The sequence below is a fragment of the Acanthopagrus latus genome, chromosome 14 (genome assembly GCF_904848185.1).
Source record: "Acanthopagrus latus isolate v.2019 chromosome 14, fAcaLat1.1, whole genome shotgun sequence".
Lineage (NCBI taxonomy): Eukaryota > Metazoa > Chordata > Actinopteri > Spariformes > Sparidae > Acanthopagrus > Acanthopagrus latus.
The window spans coordinates 5,970,046-5,987,118 of NC_051052.1; the positions used below are offsets into that span (position 1 = coordinate 5,970,046).

General features: G+C 43.7%; 1 protein-coding gene across 5 annotated transcripts in view; it reads left to right on the forward strand.

The window, feature by feature from the left end:
- The first annotated feature begins 6,365 nt into the window (after positions 1-6,365).
- The window catches only part of ano2b (anoctamin 2b), a 73,288-nt gene continuing 62,580 nt past the window's right edge, over positions 6,366-17,073 (forward strand). The window contains exons 1-4 of one of the 5 annotated variants that reach the window (XM_037122130.1): positions 6,366-6,417; positions 11,929-12,125; positions 13,502-13,543; positions 16,217-16,600. In XM_037122130.1, the coding sequence (XP_036978025.1) occupies positions 6,381-6,417; positions 11,929-12,125; positions 13,502-13,543; positions 16,217-16,600 (660 nt within the window). In that variant the 5' untranslated portion in view covers positions 6,366-6,380. Of the gene's footprint in view, positions 6,418-11,788; positions 12,126-13,501; positions 13,544-16,216; positions 16,601-17,073 lie in introns of those variants that run through there. The other 4 variants (XM_037122133.1, XM_037122132.1, XM_037122129.1 and 1 more) reach the window with 4 other exon arrangements.

Genomic DNA, 17,073 nt, shown 5'->3' on the forward strand with positions numbered 1-17,073 from the left:
CTCCTCCTTCCTGTCAGTTTCCCACTCATCTCTTCATCCTCCTTCGTCCTCCCGCGCCCCTTCTCTTCAGCACTGTTTTAATAGAAAAGTGCGAGTGGGCGGGAGTGTGTTGCGAGAAGAATACGTCCCTTTCATGTCACTCTGTTCTGTGGCTGTAAACTGCTGTATATGTGTTGATTGGATTATGATTGGGTTACAAAGATGAGCCCCCTCATTCCCCACAGCTTTGTGCCTCTTTGTACACGCTGCTACTCTGCTCGGTGTAAGCTTTTTAGCATGCTCGTGGCCTGCATGGCTGCTTCTCCAGGAAGCGGATGGGGGTGAATCGAGTGAAGCGTGAATGGATTTCAGGCGTTTCTTCACTCACACAACATTTGTTTATCCTCATTATTCATCATTTCTCTGCGTGCCAAATGAACGCTGAAACCATCACGTATCTTTGAGGACTTGGAACTCAAGTACACTGATTTGAATTACATCGCTGGAATTGAAATTGCATCCAGTAGAGTGTGGTTTATGGAAGCTGTATGGCCTGTACGGCAATAACTAAATGAAACATTAGCAACAGTTACATACTCATTAAAGTCGTATAGATGGATACCAGTGATGCTCTTGCAGGTTTAAATCAGCTGCTCTAGAGCCAGTTGGTTGACGTCTCCAGTCAGGATGTTTTCTGTCGCCCCACTGATGTCGACAGGGTTGTGCGTCTTTGCTATCAGCTCCTTGGTTTTTGCTGGCACTGAGCGGTAGATGGTTCTCTGTGACTGTTGTCGTCCTCCCGATCTTTGTTCATAACGCGGTCAGCGATGGTGCTGTCGTCCACGTACTGGACAGTAGCGTTCTTTGAGGATTTGCTTATTATTCAATTTAATTCTTTTAGCCCCTTGTAAAACACGACTTCAGCCCAAAGTTGATCTTGGGTATACACCTTTACCCTTTAACTGTACTGCTGCCAATGCGTGAGAAATATGACAGTGTGGCCCATCTGAAAATTTTTTTTTGTCAGCATGGAAAACTTCTTTATGACCCTTCTGTTTTGAGACCATTCATTCTTCTTCACTAGTTTCATTTGTATGTTTTTAATAATACTGCACACAAACAAACTGGGATCAAAATATTTTGGTGAAATAAAAATGACGGCTTTGCAACTGATTACCAATTTTGTGGCTGCGATTTTAAGATCCACAGTACAAGTGATGCCGAGGTGTGAAATCACTTAAAGATCCTTGATACAGAGGTGTCATTGCCTTTTAAAAAGCAGTGGCTGTTTCTCTCTCGTGCTCTGCAGCTTATGTGGAATCACGTCCTCGGCTCTGACAGGTGTGCGCGAGGCTGGTGTGGGAGGAAACTGGAAGAAACTGGAGCATCGAGAATCGATTCGCTCTCTTTCTCTATTATCTCTGGTTCCTCTCCAGGAAGACGTGAACCAGATCAGCCGACGGGGGAAATCACTCTCTCTGTGTGCTCATATGTACTCTAATGTGTTCCCGTGCCTCCGTCCTATTGTGGAACAATTGGGAGTTTCAGATCTTCAGGGTGACGACTTGTCGCTTGTCCCCACGTCTCCCATGGGTTATTATGGGGTTGGGCTCAGGCTGAGGTTAAGTAGCGCTAATTAGCACGTACTAGGTCGTCGGTCCAGGTGATGTGTGGAGCTCAAGGTTCAGAGCAAAGAGGGTCCTCGCAAGTACTCAATCTGTGTTTACATATATGTGCATTTTTTGTGTACGCTCTTCTATGCAGTGCTCAATGTAATACTGAATGTACACAGGATTATGATGTGTGGGAGCGATGCACTTCAGTCTATTTATGGCAGCTGCCTGTAAGTGGCTTGAGGAATAAATAACAGATTTGATGCGTTCCCTTTGAATTCACAGGGCGTCTCTGTGACCTGCGCAGCTGCTGAAGAAATCTCCATTCATGCATTCACTTAGAAGCGAATTATGATCCGAGTTAATGGATGATTGTAAAGTATGATCCATGGCTACCAAACACTTCCTGCATCTTGTTTGTTGTTGCCAGCGCAGCCCTGCACCAGGGGAGTAACTCAGGGGTGGCCAGGGACAGCCAGGCGTGCCTGACTCAAGGGTGATGATGGCTAACTTCCCTAAACTGTGCATCCACATGATGGATCTCTCTGGCAGTGTGCTTTTTCATCGCTGTTGCGGTGAGAGAGGGGAAAAAAAAAAAAAGCTGCATGTTGGCTATGATTGACATAAGCTAACACCATGATAACAGGGTTGACTGCCCGGCTAACAACACGCCTACAGCGCGTAGGGTGATTAAAGAACAACACTCACCAGCAACATTCAGTGAGAAGCGAGAAACGAGGTTCTTCTCCTCCATGCTGTCACCTACAGGGTGACCCCAGTTCAGTAGACTGTAAGGTACATTTTACACACTGCTTTAAGTCTCGTTTTCTTCTAATTAGCTTTGGTTTTTTAGCTAATTAGCACAGCTGTTTCTTGCTAGCTAGCAGCTTAAAACAGTGACTGTTTTTTTTTTTTTTTCCCCCATTTAGATAACCGTATGTTCAAGAAGTCCCATTTTTCAAATCTTTTAATCAAGTTGATAGTAAATCAGTGTGACTGTGGCTCAACTTGTTCCAAGTGAATTTACATCTGCTAGCACTGAGCCTTGTCTTTGCCTCGACTCTAATCTTGACATTCAATGTGAACATATTGTAAATGGGTCATTTTTTGCAATTTTATATGGTAAGCCCGATTTTGACAGAAACAGCAGTGATCGCCCCGATCGATTTTAAATTTGGGCCAAGTTTCTGCCAGATCGCTTGTTGTTTCAGTTCCACATACAGTTTGAGGAGGAAACCCCTGATTTACTGTTCGATTGGTCAGCAGTCGGGATTTTACTCATGGTCCGGGTCAGCACCAGGTTGTAGTCTGTCAAATGATCTGTATAGTGTTGGCATAAAAGTCACAGAATCAAATAGCAGACTAAAACGGATGGTGTGAGTTAAAGGGGTATTGCGTAGTTTTGGAGAAGAAATTCAAACTCAGAATTTTAATATTTAATTGGTTTAATATCAGTGGGGTAATAACACAAACTTTTACATACTGTAAAAGTTACAGTGTGCTAAATATACTATATGCTAAACATGCTAAATAAACCAGCTGTTCTCAGGTACCCAGAACACAGTTTGAGGCTAGAAAGGTGGCAGGGTCCGCCACATATAAACAAAGTGAAACAGTATGAAAGTGTGTTGTCCTTTAAGGTCAGTTTGTCTGTTCAGTTTATTCAGTCGTGAAAATAAAAATAGTCAGTGAAGATCTATAAATGTCAAAAATGAATGCTGCAAACTACTCCTTTAACTCAAGACTCAAATTCTTGTTATTGAACTTTGTTTTTTGTACATATAAAGTTAATGAGATATAACATGGTAATTGGTAAACTTTACAAGTGTTGGTATGCAGATTTTTCTACTAGCTCTTCAGGCTAAGCTAACCACCTACTGGCTATAGCCTTTTATTTACATTAAGATAGTGGAATCAGTCCTCTTGACGTAATTTCGAACTAGTGCTTCAAGAAAGCAAATGCAAAACGGAACATTACTTCTGATAAATGCAACATGGAAACATGTAATACCTACGCTCAGTTATCAGGGAAGGAGCCTGGATGTGTCACTCCTCGGTTGAGGTGACACAACGGTCAGATTGAAACACATAAAGTTACACAGTACTCAACGGAACCCGAATCTAAACAACAATCAAAACGCGAAACGTACGGCCATTATATGCCCGGGCATGTAAACGTGCAGCCGACGGACTCTGAACTTGGGTGACTCCGGCCGGTCAACATTTGAGAAGTGCTAGCTGGGAACGCTACGTAACACGATGGTCGAACGGGGCAGCCTGAATTTCGTACTTGACCTCTTAGCAGTTTCCTCAATTACAACACCTAGCCGTTAATATTACAGCCTTTAATATTTAACACCCTGAACATATCTGCACCCGCTGTAACTGGAGACTTGATGCGGAGGTGTGTTCGGGCGTGCATGCGTGTGTGTGTGTGTGTGTGTGTGTGGGCGCTGCCGGTCAGTGTGCCCCATCAGATAGCCTTACTGACAGAGCACGAGGGCGTGTGAGAGCGCGCGCCGGCGTGCACGTGCTCGCGCTCACGCAACCTGACACTGCCTCTCACACTCTATCTGTATTTAGCATCAGTTACCACCAGGTAGGGCAATTAGTCACTGAGGGAGGTTGGCCAAGCAATTAGACCGGGAGGAAGTAGAACGTGCAACACAGAACCTCAGAGCAATGATCACTTATTTTATTCATTAACTTCCTCAAAGGGTGGAGAGTGCAGCCTAGAGAGCAGCAGCCGCACAGAGAGAAGCAGATATTTGTTTAGACGCAAAGGCAATCTCGCCTTAATCTAAATGCTAATTGCTGCACTGGAGCGCTCCCTGTGTACGGTATACGTTGTTTAGCACAAGCGTCCCAAGGGTGTTCCTCCATGACACACCACACAATAAAAGAAAAAAAAGTGTTTTAGCAAGTGCACAGTCTTTCTGGTGTTGGTTTGGACCAGATCAGGCCAGCTTAACTTTTATTTCTGGTAAATTCACCAACTATGATAGCACTTTTTGTCTCCAGCTAAGACGAATGATGAAGCATTTCAAATTGCTCCACCACTCTCCCCTCAGACTGGCATCCTCTCCATAGAAGCAGCAACCAGGAGTCAGAAGTGCTGCAGTGTAGGATATTTAGAGCTGTGCTTCAAAATGAGCACGATTTCTCAGAAACAATGCTGAAATCATTCAAGTAGGATTGTTGTCTTGAAACAGAAAAATGGGGGTAAGAAAAAACAACCCTAGAGTAACCAGCATCACAACTACAGCTAAGGCTTAGCAGTATTCTTCTTCCCTGATGTTTGCCATCTTTTGATCGGTGGTTTCAAGTGTGAATATGCATCTTTGTGCTTTTAGCAACAGAGCGCAAGATAAAAAATAAAACATACATGGACCCATTCATCGAATCATAGCTCCATACTGCTGTCAGAAACTCCACCTGGTGCCTTTAACTCTGGGATCCTGTCACTGTACTGTTCGGTAGGCAATCATGTACGAAGGAATCGTCAACACAGAATCTTCGGGGTTCATCGCAGCTGACATGTCGGTTTTTTTTGCTTCGGAGCGGCCGTTCATCATTTTCACCTCAACTGTCAGCTGCAACATCCACAGAACCCGGCATGATGTTCAAACTATGTCTCAAGCTAGGTGGGGACTGCACTTTTAAACTCATAAACAAGTTGGCATCCATGTTGGTGCATGTCCAGTTATTCAGCGAGAGGACGTAGTTCGCTGAGCGGTTTTCACACAAAACGAGATGATATTTTACTACAAACTGCGACTTCCTTGACTTGGGAAAATATCTTTTTCAACTGACAAACGTCATATGTGCAGGCATAAGGTCCCATGGGGTCCACCAGAGGGGGCGTTGTCTTCAGCTCTCTTCGTAGACATTTTGCTCTTTATACCAATTCACCTGACTTCCTCCTTTGCTGTTGCAATAATTACCACAGCCACTAGAGGTCGCTGCCCAATAAGAAACGTAAATACATGTAGTAATAAGCCGCTTTCACAGTCGAGCTTCTGTCCCACAGTGGCCTTACGTAGACTTTATTCAAACTTTAGTCCGGCAGCTGTGTTTGGAGCGATTTGCAGCTCTTTTTACCAAACATCCGCGAAAATCCCTCTCACAGGCGTCCAACCTGTTTGAGATAAAATGTGAGGATTAGTCTTCCCTAATCTTTTCTGGAGATAAATTCTCTGTTTCAGGTAACATCCTGGCTTTGTGTTTGTCTCGATGAGGCACTTCAGTCCACAGTCCATACATCACCCGCCTCCTGTGAATTGTCATTATCTCCCTTTCGTGAGTGAAACTGCTCATTGTATAACTTTAATTTGCAGACGGATGCCTCGCCCCGGGTCTTAAGCGCTACGTAGAGGACCCTGAAGACCCCGCAGGTTTGCAGCTAAACCCTAACAGAAGGCACAGTAATTAATGCACATTAGAGGGCCCAATAATCTCTGCCTGTCTGTGTGTGGCTCTAATTCCTTTTTGAGAAACACCCAATCAGCCTGTGGGTCTGTTAGCCACAAGCCCGGCGCATTAAGAGAGTGTACACAATAAGCTGAGTTGCGGAGTTTCTGCTTCCCAGGCAGCCGGCCATTTGGAGGCGAAGTATTATCCCGAGCGGCGCTAAGCCTGCGCTGAGCTGAGGATCGCGCTGCTCAGTCGGAGCGTCGCCGCCGTTCCCCTCACCTGCCGCCTGACAGCGAACCGGCATGGCTGACTGACTTTGACTTGACTGACTGTGGGAGCAAAACGAGGCCCGGAGTCACTCAGAGTTGAGGCGAGATGGCTCTCCGCAGATCGCCCTCCTCCACCTGTGCAGGTGAGTGCCGCCGGGTAACGTATAGGAGAAACCCAGCAGGACCCCCTCCCATTGTGTGGCCTGTCCTGCCTGTCCCTCCTGTATCCTCGGCCAACACACACAAAAAAAAAGGGACACACTAGACAGGACCACCGTAGAGTAACCCGCCTATTGTCCCATCCCATTTCCCCCAGTGTGTGTGTGTGTGTGTGTGTGTCAGCAGGGCCGTGTGGGGCGGCCGTCAACAGGCAGCTCTGTACGGCAGGCAGGGTATACAGTTGCATGTGCGGCTGCTGTAGTTTAATTTGATTATTCATTCCGACCCCTCTGCGCTGACGCGGCGCTCCTGTCGCTCTCAGTTCCTCTTTTTTTTTTTCGATGAACCGCTTTGCCTCATTCGAAGAGAAGACAGGGGGGCGACATGTCTCAGACACGTGCTCCCTCTCTGTAAGCAGGGCGGTAATCCCAGTTAGTTTACATGGCTTTACTGTGCTCTGAGTTGAGGAAGCCAGCAGCTTCTGAATTCAAAATCATTCTGTTGGTTTCATCGAAAACAGCGGGGACAGTGACAACCTCATCAGCCCTGAATGGGGAAAAGACTAAACAAAGCATCCCCCCTGCTGTTTTTCGAAAAAAAACCCCGCCTGGAGCAGAGTAGCTGACTTCAGAGGAAGCAACTTGTGCGCTGTAGTGCACTTTGTCGGGCTGCTCCGGGGGAAACATTCTGAGATGATGCAGGCAGGCGATATTGACTGCGGCAGGGGAACAATTTTGGCAGTTCGACAACGTCAGGATTTACTACCGAGCCTCCTGCAGGTTTTATGTTCCAGAGTCTTTATGATACCGTATCCGTGATACGGATATTGGAGACGGCCGATTGAAAGCCAGTAATGACGCTCCAGCTGTTGCACTCGGAGCCCTCCTTTTGGCAGCCGCGCCTCCACGGAGTTTGTTTCCAAGAATAGCACGTGTGGAAAGTTCCACCGGTGCTGTTGTGAGGAAAGTTAAAGACTCCCTCCAGACACATTTTTGAAGACATTAAAATGAACTCTGCGTGGAATCACAATCGGTGTCTGATATGGTTTTTCCTCCTCATTCCTACTGTATCCTGAAAATAAAGTGTGTAAGAATGCAGTTGTTTTTTTTTACAGCAGAGATTACGTCAGAAAATGTCTTTTTTTCGTAAATATAAGTTGCGTTGACAAAAAGTGTCACTCACTAGAACACACGGTGTGCATCCTCGTGACATGTGATGACTATGTCTCATCCTCGTAACACATTAGCAAGGCGGTGTTTTGCATTGTGTACATCCGTGGTTGCTAGCACTCCTCTCCTTCTCCATTTTTGTTATCTTTCTGGGCGCATCACCTCCAGATCAGTGGAATAAGTTGAAATCTTTGATCATATTCACACATTGGTCATATTCCTCCGATGAAGCTCGAATGCTGGGCTGTTACACTGCTGGTTTCCATGCTGCAAGTTGTGTAATTGAAGGGATTCTGACGGACTGTTTTCATTGTACCACTTCCTGATCGATTGTCTCTGGATTTTTACTATCTATTGTCTTTATAGTTGCAGATAAATGAGGAAGCAATGCAGTGTTACTTGGTTAGGTTTAGGTATCAAAACTACTTGGTTAGGTTTAGGTAACAGAACTTCTTGGTTAGGTTTAGGTAAAGGTCATGGTTTGGATGAAAATACTAAGTCAACGTTCAGTTTTGGTTTTTACACTGAACAAGAACAGTGATGATCACAAATATTAAAACATAATCTCTCCTAAAAGTAACACATGTTGGGAGAACCAGTGCGGCCTGATTAGAACGCTCGTCAGGCGCACAACACTCTGTGTGACCTAGGACTACAGGCACTGCCCTCCGGCGAGACACTGAATGTTTAGGGAGTCCCCCCATTAGCATAATTTGTTTATTGTATCATCCGCATGCACATATGCCCGTGCTTTCTTGTGCATTTGCAGTAGACAGAAAAACGAATAGCTCCGTCCACTGGAGGTCAAAAACTCCACAGGGAGCCTTTAGGATGGGCAGAGTGAAACTTCTGCCTCTTCAGTCAAACTCTGCACAGACTGCATTTTTCACAGCAATACTCCAAAGACCACGCAGCAAAAAGCACAGCACATTTTTCAGCGGAGGGAGACTTTAAAAATGAGGACAAAATGCTCTTGTAGCGCTCCCGACGCTGGCGTCTCTAGATCTCGTAAATCACTTCAAAATGCTGAAAATCCATTCCAGCGGTAACACGCGAGTATTTTCGTTTTAATTAGGATGTTGTTAACGCGAAAGGAAATGAGACGGGGTGAAAAACGTATTCAGCTGCGTCCTGGCAGAGGCTTCCATACAATCAGGCAGCCCGAGCTGAGACAGCATGTGATAAAAGCATCAGCATTAAGTCTTTGTGGCAGTGCTGCTGCCCATTAGCTGTTCCCTCAAAGATGCCCTTTGGCTCTGCCATTAGAAATCACAGGGAGAGTAGAGAGTGTTTATCTTAGACAATCAGAAACAGAGGCTGTGTGAAATTCCTAAAGGTTTCTAATATAGGTATGTAAGAAGCCGAGGAAGGTTTTTTTCACTGTCGGCACTCTAAGCCAGGAGTCAAACCTCAATTTAGTGTATTTTGTGTGCAAGAAGATCTTATGTTATTGGATATGATAACACAGCAATACAAATGTGGTAAAAAATATAATTTCTGAGCTAAAATAAACTCAAGTCTTTGCATATTTCTGCACTGATTACACTCAATCGATCACTTGTGCAGGCTGATATCACTTTGTTGTGATTGACCGCCCCAAACATGCAATTTATCTTCGTTTTAAAATCGTAAACGTTCAACGGAGCCTCGCTCTGGTGTCCTGTTGTGCCCTGCTTCTTTATTTATATGAGAGGGATTTTCTCATTCAGTTCCCCTCCTACCACATTCGAACTGGCGACCTTCCAGTTCCAGGGCCCTTCCCTCTCTGACCCTCCGGGCTACCGAGCTGCTGTCAAGAGAGCTCTGAGGAACAGCAACGACAACTGTTGCCATGGACGAGCTCGAAAAAAACCGCCTCAATCGAAAATTCTTCAAACATTTTTTATTTTTTTATTTTTTTCCCCCTCCTCTTGACCCGGCTAACGGATCGCGCGATCGTGCAGCGTGTTCAGGCGTTTGTGGAATATGAGGGAGAGTGAGGTGGGAAGGGAACGGGGAGAGAGCTGTCCGCGGTGCTGAAATGAGAGCACAGCACGTGGCCTGGTGTGTTACTATGGCTACAGCTGTCTGTATCCCTAAAATAACCATACACACACATAGTAACCTTATTGCAGAAAGGAGAAAAGAAGTGGCAATCTGTTGCAGTCAAATTGACGAAGGTGGGGTAACGTCCGTTTTGTCACCGCTGACGGGGGAAGTGCTTGGGGAAAGATCGGCACGATACAGAGGCTGAGCAACAAGTCACCTGCTGCTGTTTTGTTTTTTCTGTGTGTCTCTCCAGAGCACCGTGCAAAATAAAACCAAGACTTCTACTTCTAGATATTTCTCGTCTTGCGCTTTTTTGTCCCCTTGCACTTCATTGTGCTCCGCACCGCAATCAACAGGTCCATTAGGGAACTGCCACGTCAGATTTCCACAGTGCTGAGGAAACGCACACGAGGAAGTGGACGAGTAATGCTTTCAACTCTCAAATGACAGATCTCAAGATACCTCTGAGCAAGGCACTTTATCCCTCAACACTCTGTTAGGCTGTTTTTTTTTATAGTTGTGTACAATATTAGCCAACAGAATAAACTAGATCATGAATAGATAAAATAGAAGAACACATGTATGATATGTAGGTCACATATATCTTGTTTCACTCTGTATATATATGTACATTTATATGTTCACAGGAACGTACTTTCCAACCAACAGTGCACATTCTTTCTTTTTTCCCCCGGGATGAGTGGTGATTTATTCCATGGCTTTTTTGTCACTCTTTGGAACTGGATTCCCTCCGAATATTTCTGTGACGTTGACATTCTCTCTGTTAGGGGGTGTAGTTCTGTTTCTACAGCTGCCTAATCAGAGTTGTTCAGTTCTTTCGCTATTATAGTATAACAGCAACCTATTAGCTTAGCTTAGCTTAGTTAATTTAGCTCAAAGACGGGAAACAGGGGAAACAACAAAGCTCTGTAATAAACAGTATAGCTCAGTTGTTTCATTAGAACAAAAACTAAAACATAAAAATGACGTATTGTGTCTTTACGCAGGATCTTAATGGAGACTACTTTTTGGCCCGGGGCAGTGACTGCCACGCTGCCACTCTTCTTCTTTGTTTTTTTTTCACAGTTTAAACAAGTACGATATGAGGTATTAATTAGGTAGTGTGCCTAAGGGATGCTGGTGTTGGCAGACATGGTAACCTTAGCTGCTTGTCCCTGTTTCTGGTCTTTGTTCTAGGCTAAGCTAAGCTAACCACCTGTTGATTTTAGTCTTCTAGGCAGATATGTGTCTGGTACTGATCCTCTCATCTAACCTCCAGCAAGAAAACAAAAAATAAAAAAATGTATTTCCAAAATGTCACGTTTCACTCTGGAGGCTTATCTTAAAGGTGACTGTACCTCTTGTTGCAGTGACTGTTTTTTAACCGGGAAAAATTGTTTCATTGTTATGTTGTTGTCTTTGTTGTTTTATGGTGGAGGGATCACACCGTATATCTTTTCATTAGTTTCATGAGTGCAAAAACTACAACATAAAAATGACAAGTTGTGTTTTTACAGGGGATTTTGTGGGCCTGGGCAGTGACTTCCACACCAAGACTCTTCTTCTTCTGCCTCTTCTTCTTCTTTTTTATTGTATTTATTTATTTGTTTTTGCAGATCATACAGGAGATATTTCTTAGGTAGCAAGCTTTATGGGTGCTATTAGGCTGTTTTTGTACCTGTTTCCTGTCTTTTTGTATTCTCCAAAATATCAAATTCTCCCTGAAGTATTTTCTTAAAATGACCTTACCTCTTGTTGCGGAAAGTGTTTTTGAACTGACATCCACAGACAGCGAGTCTTTTCAACCGAACGTTTGAAAATGACTTTTACTGTCACGCTGTTATCTCAGTGATTTTACGGCGGTTTTGAAAAGCGTAAAAGTGAAGCAAGCTTTAAAATTTGGTATGGGTGCTTGAATCTGCTGGGATAAATAAATACAAAAGCTGCACAGGACAAGATGTGAAATGTACACCTGAATCAATACGGCTGAATCATCCAAGAAGCTCCACATTCACCCTGTTTCAGTCCTTTGTTGAGTCCCTGATGGGAATTGCTTACCTCGAGTAAACTGGACCCGCTGCCTGAAGAAGTACCTCTTCACCACCTCCAGAGTTTTAGTGACTGACAGCGCAATAAATAATTCCCGGTGAACAAATTCCTGAAACCTTCAAAAGTGTATTTATTTATTTTAATGTCAGCCCTGTACAGACTTAAATGACCAAAAGTCCAATCAAGATGCTTGACTGCGACATGGAAACATGTTCATTTCTCTTCATTTGAAAAACAAATGTCTTGTAGAAACATGGACCAACGGTGCGGGCTTCATCCGAGTGTCCACAGCGCTCAGCGAGTCCTCCTCCATCCACAGCGACGCCTTGTTCCATCTGAACAAGGACGTGTCCGGGGTGGCACTGGAGCCCATGCCCTACACCATCATGGAGGCCGAGCGTTACAAAGAGGAGCCATGGGCTGAGGAATCACAGAGTTTGTTACAGGTGATTAAAGGACCGAAGAAAAGAACTCGTACAGCTAAGCTAATCATCTAATATTTCCTCTGTGGGTAATGTATTTCACAGCATTGCATCATTTTAGTTTTAGAGTTAGTATTAAAAAAAAAAAAAAAACCCTCATTAATCTTGTCCTCAGATATTACAATCAGTGATGATGATGAAGGCAGCTGTTCTCTGGAATCTGGCCTTCAAGATGTTCAAGCTTGTGGTTTTTCAAAATAAGAGTTGTGAAAGAGGTCTTTGGGGGATTCATTGGCTCTGGCCTGAATTTGAGTAAAAAAAAAAATAAAAAAAAGTGTGGGCACAATGGTTCAAGGTTAATGTTAGTTTAGGGAGAAGACTCCAGCTGAAGATTAAGGCTGATATTAGAAATAGGTTAATGGTAAAGCCTGGGGAGAGTGGTGCCAACAAAATGCATCCTCTCTCTCTCTCTGAGTGTGTGTCACTGAGTGAGACGCGTTTGAGGTCTGCTGTGTAGGCCGTCTGAAGGATTTCTTCTTAAAAAAAAAAAAAAAAAAAATGCACAGAAATATAATCCTGCGACAAAATGCTTTCAATGCATGTTATATATGTTTCTGTGATCATGGTGCAGCACAGGTCTCTGTCCAAGTTACATCAGGGAGCTGTCAAAGCTCAGTCTCTCCACGCTGCAAAAAATATCCACCTCATTTGAGAAATTTTTGTGAGAAACAAATCAATCAACTTGAATGTGTCAAGGAACAGACTAAAATCGCACCGGAGAGGAAAAGTAGTTCCATGTTTCTTTTGTTGCAAAATCAGCTCGTGAAAGGAGATTTTTTTTTTTTTTTTTCACAGTCACGTGAAATTTAAGGCATAATATATTCCACTTCTAAAAGTATTTGGAACAGAAAATACCTTGAATTCTCACCAGTTTTGCAACAAAATATCGTTGTTGTTTTTTTTTTGTCTTTATTTGAAAAACGACAGCGTCAGCGTCAGCGTCAAGACTACTTAACATATTGCATCCGGACATTTTTTACAGTGTGGCACGCCGTGTGCCAAAAGCGCCGGCGGTGCGCAGGCAGCCTCCAGATCACACAGTTGGATAGATGGGTATCAACAGCATGTGATCGGACTGCCGAGGCTGTGCTCGCTGCCTCTTCTATCCGACAGATCCGTCTCTAACAGAGCAATGTGAAGGGGCGCCGTGTGTGGACTATCTGGAGTGACCTCGGGGTGTCTGTTTTTCTTTCTTTCTTTCTTTCTTTTTTTTTTTTTCCGGGGATGATGGGGATGAAAGTGGTGATGGTGTATCGGGATCCTCATTTCTTCGAAAGCCGCCAAGTTTCACTCTCTCTTCTCTTCCTCTTCTTCCTCTACTTCTTTGTGTGTCTCTAAAGCGCAAAAGCATGCAGATCTCCCCGGGTGAAGACAAGATCCCGGTAAGTACACCAGCGCTCTTTTACCCTTCTCGTCTTTTGCTTCGAGTTTACTTGGCGACACCTGTGACCAGTCTGTGTTCGCATCTCCTCCGCGACCCGCTGAGAGTTTTGATAGCAGGCTGTAAACCAACTGTGCAGGAGCTTAATTCTGGAAATAAAGGGGATAATTCGAACCCAGACAACATCAAATAGAGTCTTTCATTTTTATTTTTTGTATTTGTTTAACTAGAAATATGCTATACAGGTTCGTTCAAGGATTTACAACCTTCTGGCAACCTTCAGGGAACATCCCCCAGAGGTTTGGTAAAGCATTTGGGAGCCTTCTTGGAACTCCAGCTAGTGTGAACCAAATGCATCTTCCTAGTATATTATTCTTTATGGTGTCAGCAAACAGAAACCCTGAGGGAAAGTTCCATGACTCTGAAGCAAGCAACTGTATGTTTTTTTAGCGTGCATATACGGGGCGACAACTTCCAAAATCATGGATATTGTTATTTTACTTGTCAGTAGACTTCTGCCAGAGTAAATGTAGTTCAGCTGATTATTTGTTCTATGAAATAATAAGAAATCTCCCCTGAGACATTCAAAGTCTCGGCTTATAATTTTATTTTTCGATCAACCTTCAATCTTGACAGCGCTAGCCTATACAGAGCATGGAGACTTTCAAATAAAAAAGAAAATATCTCATCACCGATATCTGACTTGAACAAGCGATGAATAAGTGTTTCAGTTCGGTCACATAGCTCAAACATTGTACTTAAGCAGCTAAAGAGCCAGAAATTTCCATTAGTGGTTGGGAGAGATCATGGTAGAGACCAAAAACAGAGCTAAAAGAGAGTGAATATTAGCCTCACGCTTGCTAGGTTTACCAAAACATGACTCTTGCTAGATGCTAGCGTTGCTTTAATGGTGAGCTGACCATGTCAAAATGAAATGCTAATGATATTTTTCATGCTGTGTTCTCAAATTGTGTCAGTTATTGCAGGTTTAACGCATTTCTTGGTGGATGTAGAATATATTTTCCCCCAAAATACTATTCTGAGGTGAAAATTAAGCCATCTCTGCTAGTGTTTATTCCATTTTAGTTAGACAAAACCAGTGGCAGAGCTGCAGTGGCAGCAGTTTAGACACACATCTGCGAAAAATTAGCCTATTTAGCTTTTTCAGTTCTGAGGGAAACTTAATTGTACATTTATGCCACATTCCAATGTATTTATTGTTATAAATCATGACTTTGAAGTGATATAGCTAAGCTAACTAGCAGAGGGTCCTAGCTAGCAATGGTGTCATTCCATTATTAGCTTGGTTTTTTAGTTAATATTGGACCTTTATGAGTTATCAGGCAGAAGACAAAACTGTTTGTGTGGTTGTAAGCAGAAGGACATACACTCTAGTGAAACACACACACGCACACACACTGGGCTGGTGTCATTGATAGTTAATGTATTGGTTTAATTCCAACAGTTACATTTAGTATAAGCACAGCAGAGGATTTAATCAACAGTAGCACAGATGCACAGCACCACATTGTAGAAGTCTGTCCTGCTGGTAAGTAAGAAACCAGCTCTCTGGAAGTGAAATAAATATCCCATCCTGCCCTGTAGAGCCTATAGAGTGTTCCCTCTTGTGCCCTCCATGTTTAGTCTCCCTCTCTGCTTTTCCCTGTCTAAATAAAGAATCAAACTGCCAAAGGTGAGCTGACTGCCCACTCTGCTGCTGAAGGTTCTCACTTCAGTGTTTTTGAGAACCTGCCAAAAGCCACTTCTGTTTGCGTGTGCTGACAGTGCAGTAGATGTTTAAGTTCATTCAAACAGTTATTACATAACTCCACTGCTGCTTGAAGGTATGCTGGCTTTAAACAACTTGTGCTTGTTAAATTGATTGTGATACCTCTGGACGATTGTTTCAAACAGATTGGAGTACGATGCAGATGGCTGGTTTCCTCTTTTTTTTCAACACTTCCCATACTCACACGGTGGCCATTTTGCGGCTCAAATGTCGCACCGATGAATTCTGGGGTGCCAGACGTAGAAATGTAGTAAATCTGACAAATTATGACAAATCTGACTAATTTCAGTTGCTTCCTGATTGATTACCGACTGCAAAGACAATAGATGGGAGTTTCAGGGGAATATCAGACCATGTTTCTAGGTAAAACAACAGGTTTGATAACTCAGCTTCCATTAGACAACAGCTAACGTTAGCATTCAGCCCTATTCTAGCTAATATTATTGTTTGATAGTGTTACACAGTTTGATTAGGATAAGCATGAGTCACTTCAGAGATATCAACACACATCTGGTGGACATTCGCCTAAACCTGGAAGTGAAACACATGGGATGTAACCGAAAGGTAATGTCAGTCAGGATGTGGTTAAATGCTAACAGTAGCTAATGGGCTATCAAGTGTGTTGTTTTACCTTGAAATATGGCTGAATGTGCCTCCAAATTTTTACAATGCGTCATCTTTCCTATTGCTCATCATTTTGTCAGAATCCCAACGTTTATACCACTTTCACCCTGGAACACAGCAGCGTTACACTATCCCATAATTCAAGTTTCCCACCCTGAGATGAGGAAAATGGCCATCATGTGAATGAGGTCACTGGTTGGTCCTACTGCACTATGCATTGATATTTTACATTCCCTTTTGTCTTCTCTTGGCTCCCTACAGGTTGTGGGACCAACTGTGAGCCCTCAGAGCAGCGCTGAAGGCCTCTGTTTTTCTGATGGCCGACGGAAAGTTGACTACGTCCTGGTCTTCCATCAGCGGCGGCACGGCTCCATACGATCTCCGGCCAGCACCTCGGTTTCACATGACAGGTTATCCATTGTTTCCAATGGCAACTTTCCCCCTTCGGTAGGCCCAGATGTGGAGGCTGGAAGGGGAGGCGGCGTACAAGGAGAAGCTGCGAATGCCGGCGAGGTGTTCATGGAGCTTGGATGTTCAGGAGGGAACGAGCCGACGGAGCCCGCTGACCATGAGATGCGGCTAATCAGACAGGAATTTGAAGCCAACCTGCTGGAGGCCGGCCTGGAGATAGAGAGAAACAATGAGGTGAGTGCGCGTGACGATAACACATACTGTATACAATAGTGGTCGGAGCCTCTGGGTCTGAGAATTGAGGCCAATTCAGACAAAGAAGAAGCTGCATTCTTTCTAATGGCTAGCAGGGGGAGACTCTACTGGTTTCAGAATCACGTCTAATGGAATGTAAGCCTATGAGAAAAAACCCACTACTTCTGGTTTGATTTATTACCTCAGTAAACATTTCCATAAGGAGTTAATGCTCTCAACTGATCTTCTTTAATACAGCATTGTGTTCATTTTGTAGATGATGCAAAAATCACGGGCCTTGATAACCAAAACAAGAGTTCAAAGATGCTAAAATGCACCATAGGACTGAGGGTAGTTTACATGATAATTCTCCATGAGTTACAACGCTTTTAGAAGTGATTTTTGTGGCTGTAAGTAGAGCATTATTAGCTAATGGTCAAGAACACATAAAACCGCTAGCATGTCCCTTTGCT